At 35.8% G+C, this 17,394-nt stretch overlaps 1 protein-coding gene across 1 annotated transcript; it reads right to left on the bottom strand.

The window, feature by feature from the left end:
* Window positions 1-452: 452 nt before the first annotated feature.
* Window positions 453-1,394, bottom strand: LOC142450933 (olfactory receptor 6C2-like). The gene has a single exon (XM_075552868.1). It carries the CDS (start codon window positions 1,392-1,394, stop codon window positions 453-455), a length of 942 nt encoding a protein of 313 aa, XP_075408983.1.
* Window positions 1,395-17,394: the final 16,000 nt, after the last annotated feature.

The raw sequence follows: 17,394 nt of genomic DNA, 5'->3' as shown, positions 1-17,394 counted from the left end.
ATATTTTAAAATACCTTTATTAATCTAAATCTGAATATTCTATATACATTCATTATTTTCCAACACATATTTTAATAAAATATTAACATTATATGGTATAAGAAAAATTTCTTAAATGCGAATAAAACCCAAATAGTATTGTAGATCTCATAACTGATCTGCTTCTCAACACAGCTATACTATAAACACTTGGATGTTTTCAGTGGTAATCACTGATTTATAATAAAATATTTTGAAGATAAAAAACAAAATTATGTTGAGTGATTTTAGTAACATGCAAGATAAATTATATAGTTTATGCAATTTAAGGAGAAAACACCAGGTTGATTACACAGTGACTATTTCTAGATGAGTTATATACAATTATAATATAAAAATAAAGTAAATGGATACGTAATTACATAGGGCACATAATTCTATAAGATCTACATATTTCCTTTTAGGGAAACAAGCTATTTCTTAAATGTAATAAAGATGCATTTTTTAATTATATCATTTAGAGCATTTTTTACTTGTTTATTTCTGAGGGTATATATGAAAGGGTTTAAGAATGGCGCGATTGAGGTGTTGAGCACTGTTATCCCTTTGTTTATAGCTACACTTTGCTCTGCGGGAGGTTTAATAAACACAAAAATGCAGCTTCCATAAGAGATAGAGATCACAACCATGTGGGAGGAACAGGTAGAAAATGCCTTCTTCCTCTGCTGGGCAGAAGGGATCTTCAGAATTGTTCTGAGGATGTATGCATAAGAGAGTATCACTAGCGCCAACGTAACAAGCAATGTGAAAGTGGCTGATGAAACACCTAGCAATGCTATGGCCTGAGTGTCTGTGCAGGAAAGTTTCAGTATAGGAGAATAGTCACATACAAAGTGATCAATTTCATTAGCGTCACAGAATTCCAACCGCAAACCCATGATGAGACCAGGAGAGATTGTTAACAAGCCAGCCAACCAACAGGTAACAACAAGCTGGCTACAAACTCTGTTGTTCATAATTGTCATATAGTGAAGAGGTTTGCATATGGCCACGTAGCGGTCATAGGACATGGCAGCCAACAAGAAAAACTCTGATGCACCAAACAGGATAGAAAAAAACACTTGTATCAAACAAGCCCCATAGGAAATAGTGTTATCCTTAGTCACAAGGCTAAACATATACCTGGGGATGCAGGCAGATGTGAATGACAATTCTAAAAATGAAAAGTTTCGAAGGAAGAAATACATGGGTGTTTTAAGGTGTGAATCCAGCAGACAGAGCAAGATAATTGTCAGATTTCCAATGGCACTCAATAAATATGTTAGGAGCAGAAAAAGAAAAATTACAATTTGCCAGTTTGGGTCATCCGTTAGTCCTAGGAGCACGAATGTTGTCACCACTGTGTGATTTCTCATCATTACATTCCTGCTGAGTTCCAACAGAGCTAGAAACAAAATTTCTATGTTTTAAAAAAGCATTGTTGAATATATATACTTTAAAATGAAGATCAAATTACATTAATTCAAATTAATCTACTTTCCTATTCCCAGGATTTTAACCATTTCACAAAGCATTCAGATGCCAAGATTGATCCCATTTGTATCTCCTCCCCAAACATTTATTTTTCTAAACGACCTTTCAGATTTTATGTTCTCTTTACATTGCAAACATTCGCTCTGCTATTACTTACCAACAACATCTTTAAATTTCCCTCATTCAAAATTCTGTGCAAGATAGTGAGATATATTTTCTATAATCATACTATATACACATACAAATAAGAAAATATTTTAGCCTAGTTATACATATGTCTAAACAACACACTATACTAAAATATTTAGCTCAGTTAAATGTGCTTGACATACAAAGGATGTATGTATGGATTGTGATAAGAGTTCTATGAGCCCAAAGTAAATGATTTTTTTTTAAAAAAATCTTTCATTCGGTCACTTTAAATATGCAATGGCTATCTTTTCTTGATACTGTGATGACTACTCCTTTCATTACAAACACTGAGAAAATGTGTTTTAATGTTAATTCAAGTATTAATTACTATAATATTTTAAAATAAAAACTTTCATGAATTATGAAAAATTAACCTGTTTGGCTAGTTTTAAGTATGTAAATAAATTTACCAATGTAAGAAATACACATTTCCATTCAGTAAAAAAAAAGAAATGTGTGCCTATCAGGTATTTAATAAAAAATTTTGAGAAATATTTTATGGTCTTATTGCAATATACAAATGTAGATGTCTTTGAGATATATATCTTGACATTTTATTTGAATCCTAAAAATATTTTGCTTGTAATTCTGTTTAATTGGTTTAATCCTATGGTTGAGTACTCAACATCTCAACATATATTGAGTTCTGTGGCAGTTACATTGCATACAGCACAGCAGAATAATGAAAATACTTACTTTTCAGAAAATCCACAAGAGTTTTATTCAGTGATATATTATAAAATTTTCCTTTTGTTTAATTAACCTAAGATGTCATATAAGTGACTCTGGCAACAAAGTATGCACTGACGTATCTGATTATATTTGTCACATCCAATCTTCTTCCATCCTCCTTGGTCTATTTGAGACCTTGATCACATCATCAAGGAATGTCTAGTAGCAGCTGTAACCTTGTCTCATCAGGACCTACATGAAACTTGCAGACATATTTTTATCATTGCCTTTCAAATAAAGACATAAAATAATGGGTTTCTTCTATGAGTCCAGTAACTAATAATGTGTATGGAATATAGAATTTTTTTCACAAGATATTTTCATTCTCTCAGAGACATAAGAGACAATACAGCTTTGCTATTAATATAAAGGTCGATATTACTCCTGTATATACCTTGGGGTTTCATGGGAAGTAAGTAAAATTTGATTACCTTTATTATGAACTTTGAAAACAGAAACAAAACAAAAATCAATTATCAGTATCCTTATTGGATCTACTGGGAAATCTGAAAAGTTAATGTAAAAATGGAGCCTAATTCCCACATGGGTAGTAGAAGGTTGTATTAAAAAGGTGAGGACCATTTGTACTGCACCAAAAGTGAACTGGTTGCCTACTAACTTAAAGGTTGGTGGTTTGAAACCCTCTAGAGGCACTTCTATAGAGAGACTTAACCTGGTCATCAGCCTGAGCATGAAGATCGCAGTTCTGAAAATTCTCTGAAGTGGTTTTCTTCTGTCCACAGGGCTGCTCCATGTTAGAATTTACTCTCCAGTGACTGCCACTAATGGCAACAATATTTTGTTTTAAGATTTTGCAATATATCTGAGGAGAGAGCGGTCCAAATGGTGGAGAGGTGGTGGCAGGGGTTGGCAGGGATTGGGATTTTCTCCTCCATTTGAAATGGAGAATCGCTATAGTGATGTGATTCTTTTTCGTTTTTCTCTTTCTAATGACAGCATTGTCTATTACTTCTAATTACCTCAAGTGTCACTAGTTAGCTCTCCATACAATTTTAAGGGCAATTATACTATTTCTTATGCTCTTTGCACGTGAAATTTTTATTATTTACTAAAAAATTAATTACAATTAAATTTTAAATACTTTTCCTGAAATACTTAAGTTATACTAATATGGAAGCAAGGAAGATGGCATAATGAAAAGCATCTTAGACAAAAATAAAGAAATCAACCATCCTATCCACACATCCTCAAAACCATGGAAATTATTTCTTCCTGCATACAATATTATGTGAAACACAGAAAACTGGGAAATCTAAATCCCTTTTACTTCTTACAAGGAAACCTATAGTACTAATGTATAAAATTATTGACTAAAATCAATATCTGAAAATTGTGAAAGTAAAATATAGAAAAAATTTCAGTGGCAACAAATAATTTTAATATATTAATATACACAATAAAATAAGATTTTTCTTCTTGGAGGGGGTTAATTATATTTTAACGACTTATAAATTTACTAATTGTCTTATAAGAAAAATACTTCAGACCACAGATGCTATATCTTTTTGATAGCCGGGCATCATCAGCTTTCTTTACCACGTTTGCTTACACACACGTCTGTCTTCAGTGATCATGTTGGGAAGGTGGGTATCCTGCATTGACTGTTTAGCAGGGCGAGGTGCTATTGTATTGGGGGATTATGCATGAGGAGGCCCAATGTCCATCTGCTACCCTACTCCTGAACCTATAAATATATGCACATAAGTCTATTGCCCCCATAATCATAAAAATATTTACATATGTACATGTCTGTATTTAGGCTTCTCTGTATGCACATTGCCTCCTACTCCTTTCCTCTATTTCCTTTCGCTTTCCTCCCATCCCATTACCATGTTTAGCCTTCAACAAAGCCCACAGAGAAGAAGCACACGGCCTAAGCGAATACAAGGTGTTGAATGGACCATGTAGCAGACACCAAGGAACAAAAACAATCATTGTGTGATCACCTTCCTCACATAATCGCTGAAGACAAAAGTGTGCATAAGCAAGTGTGGTGAAGAAGGCTGATGGTGCCCGGCCACTGAGAGCTATATCGTCTGGGGACTTAAAGGCTTGAAAGCAAACAAGCGGCCATCTAGCCCAGAAGCAACCAAGCCCACACGGAAGCAGCACACCAACATAGGTGATCGTGAAGGGCAGAGGAGACCAGGTCTCAAACAACAAAGCTAGGATGGTGGTGAGAATCATATCACCGTGAAAGAGGGGGGAGTACATGATGGGGACCCAATGCCATTCTGTAGACAGCTGGACATCCCTTGCAGGGGGTAGTAGGGAGGATATGAGTCACTCAGGGTTCAGTGTAGCAACAATGAAACTCAAAACCTTCCTCTAGTTCCTGAACGCTTCCTCCCCTCCCAATTATCATGACCCCAATTCTACCTTGCGGACCTGGTTATTCCAGAGGATGTACAGTGGTGCAGTAGGGATCTGGAAACACAGGGAATCTAGGACAGACGAACCCCTCAACACCAGCGGTGGGAGTGGCGACACCAGGAGGGAAAGGGGTGTAGAAAGGGAGAACTGATCTCAGAGATCTATGTGTAACCTCCTCTCTGGGAGATGGGCAATGGGGAGGTGAGTGAGGAGAGATTCCGGGGAGTGTAAGATAAGATATAATAATTTATAAACTATCAAGGGACCAGGGGTGGGATCGGGGAGGGAGGGTGACAGGGGAAAAAAGGGAAACCGAGCTGATTCCAGGAACCCAAGAGGAAGGTGAATTATGAGAATGACGAGTGCAACGAATGTATAAGGGTGCTTTGCTCAATTGATGTATGTACAGATTGTGATAAGAGCCTTATGAGCCCCAATTAAAATATTTTAAAAAATATTTTCCTTGAAGAAAAACAACAATGTTTTCATAAAATTAGAGAAATTAATATCACTAGTATTAATATAAGTGGAAAAGAGCAAAATAAGGTTATATGTGAAAAATAATTGAGATGTGTCCCTTGCTCATTAAAATAAATATGCCTTCAGGCAATGACAGGTGATTACAAGAAAAAGAAAAATACTTCAATATTCATTAACGTACACTCTCATGGAGGAGATAATATTTGATGATTTTCAAAAGGATTCCAAGCAAGGAACAAAACTAATAAAGAGTCTAGTTATGGAAATGATTGAGACAACTAGAATGTTGATGTTCAGATAGAATCTATAGCTCAATCCTGGAAGTGACAGGGAAACTGATGCCATTTTGGAATCATCAGGTCAAATACACCCAGAGACAAGTCTAATATTTGAGGCACCCCCATGTGTGTTGGCCAGTGTTTTCTTCGGTGTTTTTTCCACTTAACATAATTCCCAGAAGAGGCACCCAAATGGTTGTTGCCTGGCCCAATCGTCTGTTTCTTTGTGATTATAGAGTAGTATTCTGGGGTATGGATGTACCACAAGTTGCTCAGTTGTTTACTTGTTAACGACATCTAAATGGTTGCAATTATGAGATTCATAAATATTCTGTAACATTTGTATACTGGGTTTTGCAAATGTTCTTTTTCCATTTAACATATTCCCTGGAGAGGCAACTAAACTGTTGCCTGTCTCAGTAGTGTATCTTTGTGATTATTAAGTAGTATTCTGGAGTACGGATGTACCACAAGTTGCTCAGCTGTTTACTTGTTAAGGACATATAAATTGTTGCACAATTTTGACTTCGATAAATGATCTCTGAATGAGTGCACACTGGGTTTTGTTGGAGCATATACATATTCTTACATTATTTTATTATTTTATCATATTCATATATATAAAGCTTGCCCCCTCTGCTGTGATAAATTGCCCTGAGTCTAATCAATAAATAGTGTAGGTTTTATATTTATTGCTAGATATAATATTTAATATATTTAGTATCCTTACTTATTGGCCAATTATATATCTTGCAAGCATGATGCATTTTTTATTTATATTATTTAGGGCATTTTTTTACTTGTTTGTTTCTGAGGGTTGGGATTTAAGACTGACACAATTGAAGTTCTAAGCCTTGTTTAAAGTTCCCCTTTCCTCTGCAGAGGGGGTCATATACATAAACACTGTGCTGCCATAAGGAATAGAGACCACACTTATGTGGGAGAAACACTCAGAAGGCCTTCCTCCTCTGTGGGGCAGAAGGAATCTTCAGATTTGTTCTTTTGATGTTTGCATGGGAGAGTATTCTGAGGGCCAATGGCAGAGATGAAGTCTATCTGTTCTCTGGCCTGAGTGTCTGTGCAGGAACGTTTCCGAATAGGAGAACAGTAATATGAAAAGTGGTCAATAATATTAACATCACAGAATACGGACCCCAAGCCCACGAAAAGTCTAAGCGAGATTGCTAGCAATGCAGCATTGTGCCAGGCAACAACAAACTGGGTACAAACTCTGTTGTGATTGTCATCTAGTGAAGGGGTTTGCAGAAGACCACTGAGCAGTCGTAGGGCATGACAACCAACACGAAAAATTTTATGCGCCAAACAGGATGCCAAAAAATACAATTGTGTTTTACAAGCCTTATAGAAATAGTTTATTCATACTCACAAGTTTGGAAAGTACCTAGGAATGCAGATGGATGTGAGTGACATTTATGCAAATGAAGAGTTTCAGAGGAAGGAATACATGGGTGTTTTGAGTGGGAATCCATCAGAGAGCAAGAAAATCCTCAGATTTTCAATGTCACTCAGTAAATATGTGAGAAAATGAAAAAGGAAAAGTACAATTGGCCGGTTTGGGTCATCTGTTAGTCGAATTAATCCTGTAAATTCTGTGATTTCTCATCATTACATACCTTCCGATTTCCAACAGAGCTTGGAAAAAATACTTAAAAAAAACATTACTCAGTATAAATGTAACAGTGATATGAAAATAAAGTGAGTTGATTTAGATTCAGATAATTTCATCTTTCTCTGATTTTAACCATTTTCCCAAAGCAGTAAGAAGGCAGGATTGATCCTACTTATTAGACCTCTTCTTCACAGTTTTCTAAACTGCTTTTGATTCATATTTTGTCTTTGCAAAACATTGATTCTGAAATTATTTATTAAAAGCATCTTAAGGTTTCCTTTACAAAATTTTGTCCAAGATACTGGAATGTATTTTTCTGAAATCATACTACATATACATAAATTCACCAAAGGAACCGTATTTTGGCTAAGTTATACATGTGATAAATAATACACTGTGTATTTTTAAAACATATTTAGCTCAGTTAAAACAATCATTCAGTCTTTTTCAATTTGCTATGTCTCTCCTATATTCTTTCACTTTTTTATACTTTATCTTTTAAGCATGACTATTTTCTAATGATTAATCTCTAGTTAATCTATCTCTTCTTTATAGTGCCAATTAAAGCTTACTTCATTAAAACAACTTTAGGAAGTAAAGGCAATATTAATCACCATAACAAATTCAAACTAAAACTATCCATGAATAATGAATACTTATCTCCTTGGTCAGTTTTAACAAGATGATAACTTTAACGAGCTGAATAACCAATGTAAGAAATACTAATTTCCATTCAGTGAAACAAACATGTAGAAATACATATTAATCTAATTTTAAACAAAAGTGTTGAAATTTGTTTCATGGTCCTATTCTAACAGAAAAGTTTATATGTCTTTTACCTATTTGCATTAAAACTTTATTCTGAGTCCTACAAATATGTTTTTTGCTTATAATTCGAAATGTAATTGGTGTAGTCCTGTGGTTGAGTAGTCTCTGCATAGAGTTCTGTGGTATCTACTTTGTACACAGTACAACAGAAACCTGAAAATACTTCCCACAAATTCCACTAGAGTTTGTGTAATGACACATTGTGACAATTTTCCTTCATATCATTAACTTAGTATAAAATAAAAATGACCTTTGCAATAAAATATTAAGTTTCTCTAACTCTATCTAAATAAAGATGTATATCCAACTGTACTTATCAAATCCATTCTTCTTTGCTTCTCCATTTCACTAGGTTGTTCACATTATCAGGGAATATCTAAGAGTAAATGTATCTGATAGCAAGTGTGATTCTTGTTGGCTCACATTCTTTTCAATCAGTACACGAAGTACCATTCTGAGATATTTTCCATTACCTTTCAAATGGAAATGCATAACAAATGGATTTCTCCTAACACTCAAGTACTTAAATAATTTTGCATGGAAAAAATGGATTCTTTTACAATGGATTTTTCTGATTCTCTCAGAGACATCACGTGCCTTTAATATAAACGTAATATGTTTCCAGTAAATGCCTTGGAGATTCGTGTGAAGAAGGTAACAAATGATAATCTTAATCATGACCTTTTAAAACGGAAACAAAACAGGAATATTCATTAGCAATGTCCTTATGGGATCTCTTGGGGAATGTGAAATTTTAATGTTAAAATCAAGCTGATACCCATAGAGGTTTAAAAGATTGTATGAACAAGTTGAGGGGCATTTGCCTGGGGCAAATAGTGAAGCTCTGGTCTACTAAGATAAAGGCTGCTGGTTGGAACCAGCCCAGAGGCATTTCCATACAGGCCAAGGTAAGATGATCTGTCCAGCCACCTGCCCTAAACATTTCCCTGACTGGGGCCTCTATGGAATATAAGAGGCTGCTCTGAGTAAGACCACACCCAACAGTGTCTGACAACAGCTACATGTCACAGTTGAAGGTTTTGCAATATATTTGAGGTGAGACTAGTCCAAAGTGAAATACAAACACAAATGAGAGTCCTCTCATGCCTTTTAAAGAGTAGAATCAATAAAGTAATATAATCTCCTGTCTAATGAAAGCTTTGTCTATGGCATTTAAATTTCTGAAGCTTAACCAGTTAGGTCTGCACACAGGATTTTACGGCAGTTATACCTTTTCTAAACCTCCTCAAAGATGAAATTTCTATTCAGTACTAATAAATACATTGTGGTCAATATTTGGACTATTTTCTGAAAGGTGTGAGGCATCTCACAATCTCCAGGATACATGAGTTCCTAAGAGCAAAGAGCTTCTCCTGCTCACCATTTTAAAAGCGTCAACAGAATGGTGATGTCCACATTCAGGGACTGCCGGGCCTGTCACCTCGAGTTCACTTAGCTCATAACATCTGCAATAAGGTCAAATATACATACTAACCTTGCCCCTCAAATATCCTCTCATTGATGTATTTATTCACAAATTCAAAGTTACTTTTGAATTAAAATCGATGTGAAAGTGATCATTATATACCACTATTTCAGTAAGGTCCCTGGATCGTGCAAATGGCTCCCCCTTCAAGGAGAGCAGTGGAAACCCACCCTGCTGTGTCATGGAGGGGCAGCCTGGCAATCTGCTTCCTTAGAGAGAGCCAGACCTCCCTGCGGGGCACAGTCAGACTCTGCAGCACATGGTGTCTCCGTGATCAGCAGCACCTCCAAGGCAGTAGGGTTTGTCCAGTTTTTCTAAATACGCAGCGCCGACAAAATGGCGTTTTCGTATTGATCCTTCAGTTTTTTAATCCATGGACATACTTTACTACCGTAGTGTGAAAAATTCAGACGATAAGAAAACCAAATCCTTCATATTTTTGTGTTAGGACAACTGAAGTAGAAACAGGTGAAAGATATTATCAAACAAAACCATTTCGGCCATGTGTGTAGGGCCGCCACCTAGAGTTTTGTTGTAATTCCTTCAATAAGAAACCTGTATTCTGTCTCTGTTCTGATAGAAGTTCATTTTCTTTTTAATGATTTTGTCCATTTTGCCCAGTGACATAATACTCCGTGAGCAAAGAGGGAATGTGTAGGGACAGAGAAGGCAGGAGTGAAAGGGACTAGCAGGCAGCCTCTGCTTAGTACAAGCATGAAGAAGCTTGAATAACCAAGGGGCCTCTCCCCAGACCACTTGCTTTCCCTCCTCCTTGCTGGCTTTTGCTGCCTCCAAGACCTGAGCAGTTATAGGGAGGGAGATTTTAGGGAAATGTTCTGAGCCTTGGATGAGACTTTTGCTTATGGTGGGGATGCAGCCCTTATGGTGGTGGGCCATCGGCACCTGGATCCCCCATGCATGATACATAATCTAGCTTCCTTCTACAATTTTCCAACCATTTCCCATTCATTCGTTATTTATGTATTCCTGCAGGTTACTTTGTGGAATGGCTCCCTCTAAGCACGGAAGGACTATTCAAAGGTCAGCTGAGACCACAGAGAACTGTTGCTTTTCTTTGCAAATTTAGCTCCCCTTGCAGTTTTTTTAGCTTCTTTTCAGGGCGCTGAAGTTTCTCTCCTTTTTCTTCTGAGAGCACACGCTTTCCCACAGCCATGCTGTGGGCATCGCCAAGTCACAGGGTGATTGATCTACAGATATTAGGCACAAAGGCCACATATCTCTACATGGAGTTATCTTGACAAACCTGTATTTTTTCCCCCTTTAAAGATGCCTCACTCAAAATAGCCTTTTCCAGAATCTCCTGATAGCTTTAGGGATCATCTTGGTAGGACCGATTACCTGAAATTTTCAGTACATTGAACTCTAATAACAAAGAAGAAAGAAGGTAATTCCATGGTAGCAGCTATGCATCCATTAGGGGACATATGGTACCTAAGATGCTGGACCTAGCCAGCAGCAGGCTCAGTACAATTATATGTGTTCATTCACTCTTGCCTGTGCAAGGCAACGGAGCTTCATGACTGGGCTAACAATGTTGACTCCACTCCAAGGGTTTGGGCCTTCAAGCCCCTGGCACAAATATTACATAAAATGACTTAAAAGAAGTGGCTGTTAGAAAGCTAGGGTGGCGCTAAGAGTCTATTTTTCTTCAATATCTTCATTGCTGGCACTCGTGGTTTAGTGTGTACTTCTGAACAATAGTCGTAGAAACTATGTCTCTTTTAGAGACTACTCAGGGTTTCAGTTCAAGATGTATTTTCAATTGTCTTGATGATGATGCATATGTTGCCATTTGACTTCCATTGTTATTCTCAATGTAGTAGACCTCAGGCTTCTCCAATCCCAATGGAACAATTCATGTCCTTTGCTCTAAAATCATGCCAAATATCAAGCATTTCTTATTCTATTTCAATTTTCCTAAATTCATACTATATATAATCCCTAAGTTCATACTTTATATATGATGTGATTAAAATCAGTGTGTAGTGTTTCTTTTCATTTTGAATCGTGTCAGCAAAGAAAGATCTTGAAACCTTCACCACATCTGAGTAATAAAGTCATTGGTCAAAGGAAGACACATCACTTCTCCTGTTTTATTTGGAGTGTCTTCTAACATATGGGATTCATCTTCTTGCACTCCATCAGGGACACACTTTAAATTATCTATAATATTTTCACTGGACTTTTTTTTCCAGAAGGAAATCATTAGATCTTCCTTTACAGTCTGGTTAGAAACTCTAGCTTTGTGTACACTTCTGCATGCTCAGTCATTTTAGAATTTTCAATGTAATGGATTAAGCATTGGGTTGCTCGCTTCAAGGCAGAAACTCTTAACTACTAAATGCTCAGTGGGAGAAATGTAAGGCTGTGTGCTCCTGTAAAGATTTCATCTCAAATACCCTAAGGAGCAGTCTTACTCTGTCTTCTAGCATTGCCAGAGCAGAGGCTTTGTTTGTGTTGGCATTATGTCAGTGTGGGTTCTGCAATAGCACTATATGAGCTCTTCCAACAGACATTTCTCCCTAGATTTTTGGCTACTTATTTTTTCAAAACTTTGATTGCCCATGAAATTGGAGAAAATATTTGTTGTTTGTTTTATAAAGGTATTCATTTTGAAATAAAAGTATTAGTGATGTCCCTTTAATCATGTTCCCCATATAACTAGAGTACTTTGAATATTTTCCATTCATTCTTAAACATCTCATGTAATATCTTTAAGGTACCAAATCAAAATAGTTCAGCTTAAGTTGGGTGTGAATTCCTCATAGACTACAAAAAAACCAGGCGTGGTGGTGTGTGCCTGTAGTCCCAGCACCTCAAGAGGCTGAGGCTGGAGGACAGCTTGCATCCAGGAGCTGTGGACTGTGGTTCACTCTGCCCAAGGTGTGTCTGCCTTCTCAGTTGGGCATCTATATGGTGACTTCCCAGGAGCAGAGAACCACCAGGCTCCCAAAAACTGAGTGAACCACCCAGGTCGGAAACGGAGCAGGCCAAAACTCCTGTGCTGATTCGAAAAGGAAGTGAAATGACTCCTCCTGGATGAATAGTGTGTCAGTGTGGAGATTAGATTCTGGTTTGTTTTGCTTCCGTTAAAGTAGGACACCTAGTTAACATGGGATTCCTTCTGACTCTGTCCTGTGAATTTATTCTCATTTCCTACTGGGATATTTGTTGTCATTTTATCTAGAGTAAAAAATATGTGCTTTCTATCAGCCAATAAACATGAGTGGTTTTAAGGAGAGGAGAATACTAGATCAGGGGTTCCCAAACTACCGGTCGCAAGCTATTTTGGGCTTTGAACGACCCTTTCAGAGGAGTCTCCAGATTAATAACCCTAGCAAAATTACAGTGATGAAGCAGCAACGAAAATAATTGTATGGTTGGAAGGTCACCACAATATGAGGAGCTGTGTTAAAGAGGTACGACATTAGGAAGGTTGAGAACCACTACTCTAGATCAAAGGGAGTTAAATATTTAGTTGTTTAAAGAAAATAACTACGGTGAAAACACAAACATTGATTGAAATGACTTTAAAATGTTACACATATTGTCATGCTCAATCCTTCATTCCATAGCTGATATTCACACATAGGCACGCATCCACGCACACACATCCACGCACACGCATGCAAGAGGACTTTGTTATGAAACAATAGAATGAAAGGTAATGGAATGTTTTCCCCAAGTCTTTGAAGCCTCCTTATATGCTTGCTTCACAGACTTCACCATAGAAAATGTGGACAACTCTTCATAAATCTTTTGTGTTTCTTTTTCAATTCATTAATTAGTGAATCGTAGTAGGTATTCATAGAACCTCCTTTTCCAGCAGGCAGCACATAATTCTGTTTATGGAATTTCTCTATGTGAATTGGTCTCTATAATCTCACTCCTGCAGGTGGCATGTGGATGAGCATTAAGTATTTCTAGAGTAGCAAGAAATACTCCCAGACACCACATTATATCAAAAGCGTTTAAATATATAGCTTGCTTTATTAGATTCCTACATATTAAATGCTTTTAAATAATGTTAAATGTACTCAAATTGAAGAAGAAAGCAGGAATTGGACTATCAGAGCACAAACTTTGTCTGTTCCCTTTGGGAAATTTAAAGATGGAGTCAATGTGAATTGATGAAATTTGGGTAGAAGATGCTGAATTTTTAAAATTTTGAAAAGATCTAGTATTTATTCATTCAAACCTCTTATCTTCATAATTTAAAAAAAGTTGTGTACTAGATAGAAGACAAAGCAATAACATTAAAAAAATAACCCTCAGTATTGGCTGGTGGATTTTGATTGAGAGTCCTGACAGCAGAATTAGAACTGCTCCTTATGGTTTCAGGGGCTATGAATCTTTCTACAAGAGGACTACCGTAACAGCACAACCCTGAACCTATTCTGTTGCCAGGGCTACTGAACTTGTGCCCTGTACACAGGCATCCAAGTACAGACTTTCAGAATATTCTGAAGTGCAAATCATATCAATGTACACCCTTGAAGTTTCCGGGGAACACCCCGTGAAAATTAAAGTGAAAACCACCTTCAGTGGTCTCTTTATTGAAGATGCCCAAAAGTACACACAGACAAAATCATTATATATTTGAACCCTTAATTATGTGGGTTGTAAAATATTTTAATATCTCCATTGCTGTTTTTATAAAATGTAAGATCTCCCTTTATTTTTATTAGAAAACCCTACCAAATACCAGAAGCCCATCTAATGAAATCAGGTAATGTTAATGATATTCCACATCAAAAAGACAAAAGTCTCATTAAATCTTTAAAATATGTATTTTATACTTCAGAGTGCCAATATTTTTGAATCCCAAGGAAAAAGGATTGGAAAATTTAACAGATACCAGCTAATTTTCATAAAGTCCTTCACTTCTAAATAAAAGGAAGTATTGTACATACTAGTTGTCTATACTCTATACAAAGTATCAAAAAGTTACCACTTTAAGAAACATAAATTTCTTATATCATATTTTGTATCAGTCTGGATCCTGTGTAACTCTGTGCTAGGTGTTCTATAAAACCTTAATATCTCCTGAGGGTTGGGTCTTCATCTGGAGCCTTAACTAGGAGCAGTACACTTCTCATTTTGCTCAGGATTTCGATACAATCATTTGTCCCTGGTTATAGAAATCCTGGCAACTCGTTTCTTTAAAATGGCCAAGGGAGAGTAAATTCTAGAGAAAGTCTATTATAAAGTCTTGTGTAAGGGAACCTAATGAAGAGAATGACAGCACATCATCACTCCAGCATGCTTAAATGATGCTAGCAGCATTGCATTAACGTCAACTCACAGATCCTGCCCACGTCCACAGGGAGGAGATATTCCAGAGACATGGACAGTAAGAACTGAGGGTCATGGTCACTATAAAGTTTATCTGCAAAAACTTAGCCTGGTAGTGAAAGAAAAATAAGATGAACCATGAAAACCTAATATTTGCATTGTAGTAGGAAGATGTAGATAATAACATTTTAATTTTTAAATCACTCTCTTTCATGGAAGTAGCAGAAGAAAGCTGTGTTGAAAGAAAAATCTCAGCCTAAATCACTTACAGATTTGTCCTTGCACCATAATATTTTCAACTCTGAGCAATCCTATATAATACAAAAAATAACTACAAGAAAAAATAGCATCTACACATAATAGTATAAGGGTAGGAGAAAAAAATGAGAAACAAACTCTTTAGTAAGTGGAAATGAAGCATGTTCTGAACTGTCTAGTGAGATTGACAAGTACTATAGAGTACCCAAACTAATTATGCTCCTTTCTCACTTAAAAGAAACATACATAGTGTTAGTGTGAAACTAATTTTATTTCTTTTATGTTGATGCTACCATCTCTCTGTTGTTATTGCATCTTGATGTTTATCAAGAATAAACATATATATATGTTTATTCACATATATATTCACATATATATTATAATCTTTATATTTATTAATGAAATATTTAATAATGCCTTTGATATTATGCTGCCTGTTCTGTTATTTTGTGCATTCAGTACTTTTACTTGTGCTTGAATAATTTCATCCAGATGACATTTATCTCAGGTTAAAATAAAATAATACTGAAAAATAAATTCAATGATAATACTTTGACTTTAATTCCTTCATTGATGTTTTCTGAAAAATAATGCATAAAATTATTTTTCCAGAAAGTCCAATTAAACTTGTTCAATGAAATTAAGGATACCCTCATCAGCACCGTTTTTCTCCAGAGACATTTTACTTTTGTTTTCCTACAAGAATCCCCAGTGTCTATTTTGAAATATAGGCAATAAAACCAACTTGTTTGTGTTGGAAACAGTATATAGGTTAATCAATTCTCCACTTGAAAGGAGAAGTCAGAAAAAAAGAATTTTAAAGATCATTTTACTTTCACAAGATTTACTCAGTTAAGTAAGTCCAATATTAGGTAGGCTTTCTTAACATCAAAAATCTGAGAATTAGCTATAGTTAGTGGAAATTTTAGACTAGAGATATTGAATAATTTGTCTTGGATTATACATGTTTAATATTCTTTGCATTGTCATCTTTCTTTCTTTTTCTCTCATGAGTTGTTGTTCAAGGTCATGCCACTTCTCTGTTTCCCTTCGCTATTTTTATTGACTTGATTTTTATTCATGGATTAATTTCTCTCTTTGTTACAAACTAAAAAATTCCCTCACTAATGTCATACACACACACACGCATATTCTCAACCCTATTTACCTATTACTAAAATTGTCCTGAGCTTGAAAACAATGAATCTTTTTTCCTTCCTTTCCTAAGATCCCTACATACCTGGAAAGCTTCCGTTTTTTTCATTCTGAATGCCTGGTCTTTAGTCAAATGCACACCTAGGCGAGAGATCATTTTGTTTCTGGTCTTTCATTTCCAAGGCCTTTGGCTGTCGCTTCATTGTTAAACCAAAAATTAGGCCCTAGGCCTCTAACACAATGGAAAGCTTAGCAATGCTCCCTAAACTTCGGGTTTTTACATAATACGGATAGCTTACTGGCTTGAATGCCCACTGAGCTTTTCGACTATGGGAGGCATTCATATATTTGTCTCCATATCACCTCTTTTCTGGATCACAAGTCTCAAGATCTCTTGGCTTCTTCACTAGATATAAAACTCCACCGATTGCTAGATCTATGTCATTTTTTACTGTGTCTCCTCCTTTCAGAACTGTGCTTTCTATTGGACGCATTTTAGATATACGCTCATCTCACTGTTCATAGCCAAAATGACCTTGCCAAAAAATACCTACCTTGTAAATGTGCCATCGGGTGAAAAATTAGTCAGTGCAAGTGGAAGGACAGTGAGATACCACAATGAAGTGAAGCATTAAACACTGCTTATATGTATAGCAAATTAATAGTATGTTATAATTTGATTGTCAAAATGCCACCAAAGCGAATTATGCAAATCTAAGTGTAATCTTAATTTTTACATACTTATGTTTCCATTTGCTAATCAATTTGTAACTAAGTAAAATCATTAACTTTTTTTCTTAGAATCACTTTTATAAACAATAATCTATAATGTTGTATTCAGATATGAATGCCATTACCAAGAATCAAAGGTGGTGCTATGGTCTATTTTAATTAAACTTAAAAAGTGAATACATAAAATTGGCATGACTGTACATATTAGATATAGATTTAATTCTATATTTCAAATGTATTTTCAGAATTTAATTAAATTGAGTAGCTGATCTATTGCAGGCCTCACATGTTATTTATTTATTTTTTATCTAACAGAAATGACAAAAGGTAACACTGAAATCACTTAGTTGCTGTTGCTTTTATTTTCCATTTATAGATATAGCAGACACACATGTTAAGAT

Source organism: Tenrec ecaudatus, chromosome 6 (genome assembly GCF_050624435.1).
Source record: "Tenrec ecaudatus isolate mTenEca1 chromosome 6, mTenEca1.hap1, whole genome shotgun sequence".
Classification (NCBI taxonomy): Eukaryota; Metazoa; Chordata; class Mammalia; order Afrosoricida; family Tenrecidae; genus Tenrec; species Tenrec ecaudatus.
Note: the sequence above shows the minus strand (reverse complement) of the source record. Positions and strands in the feature narration are given on the sequence as shown.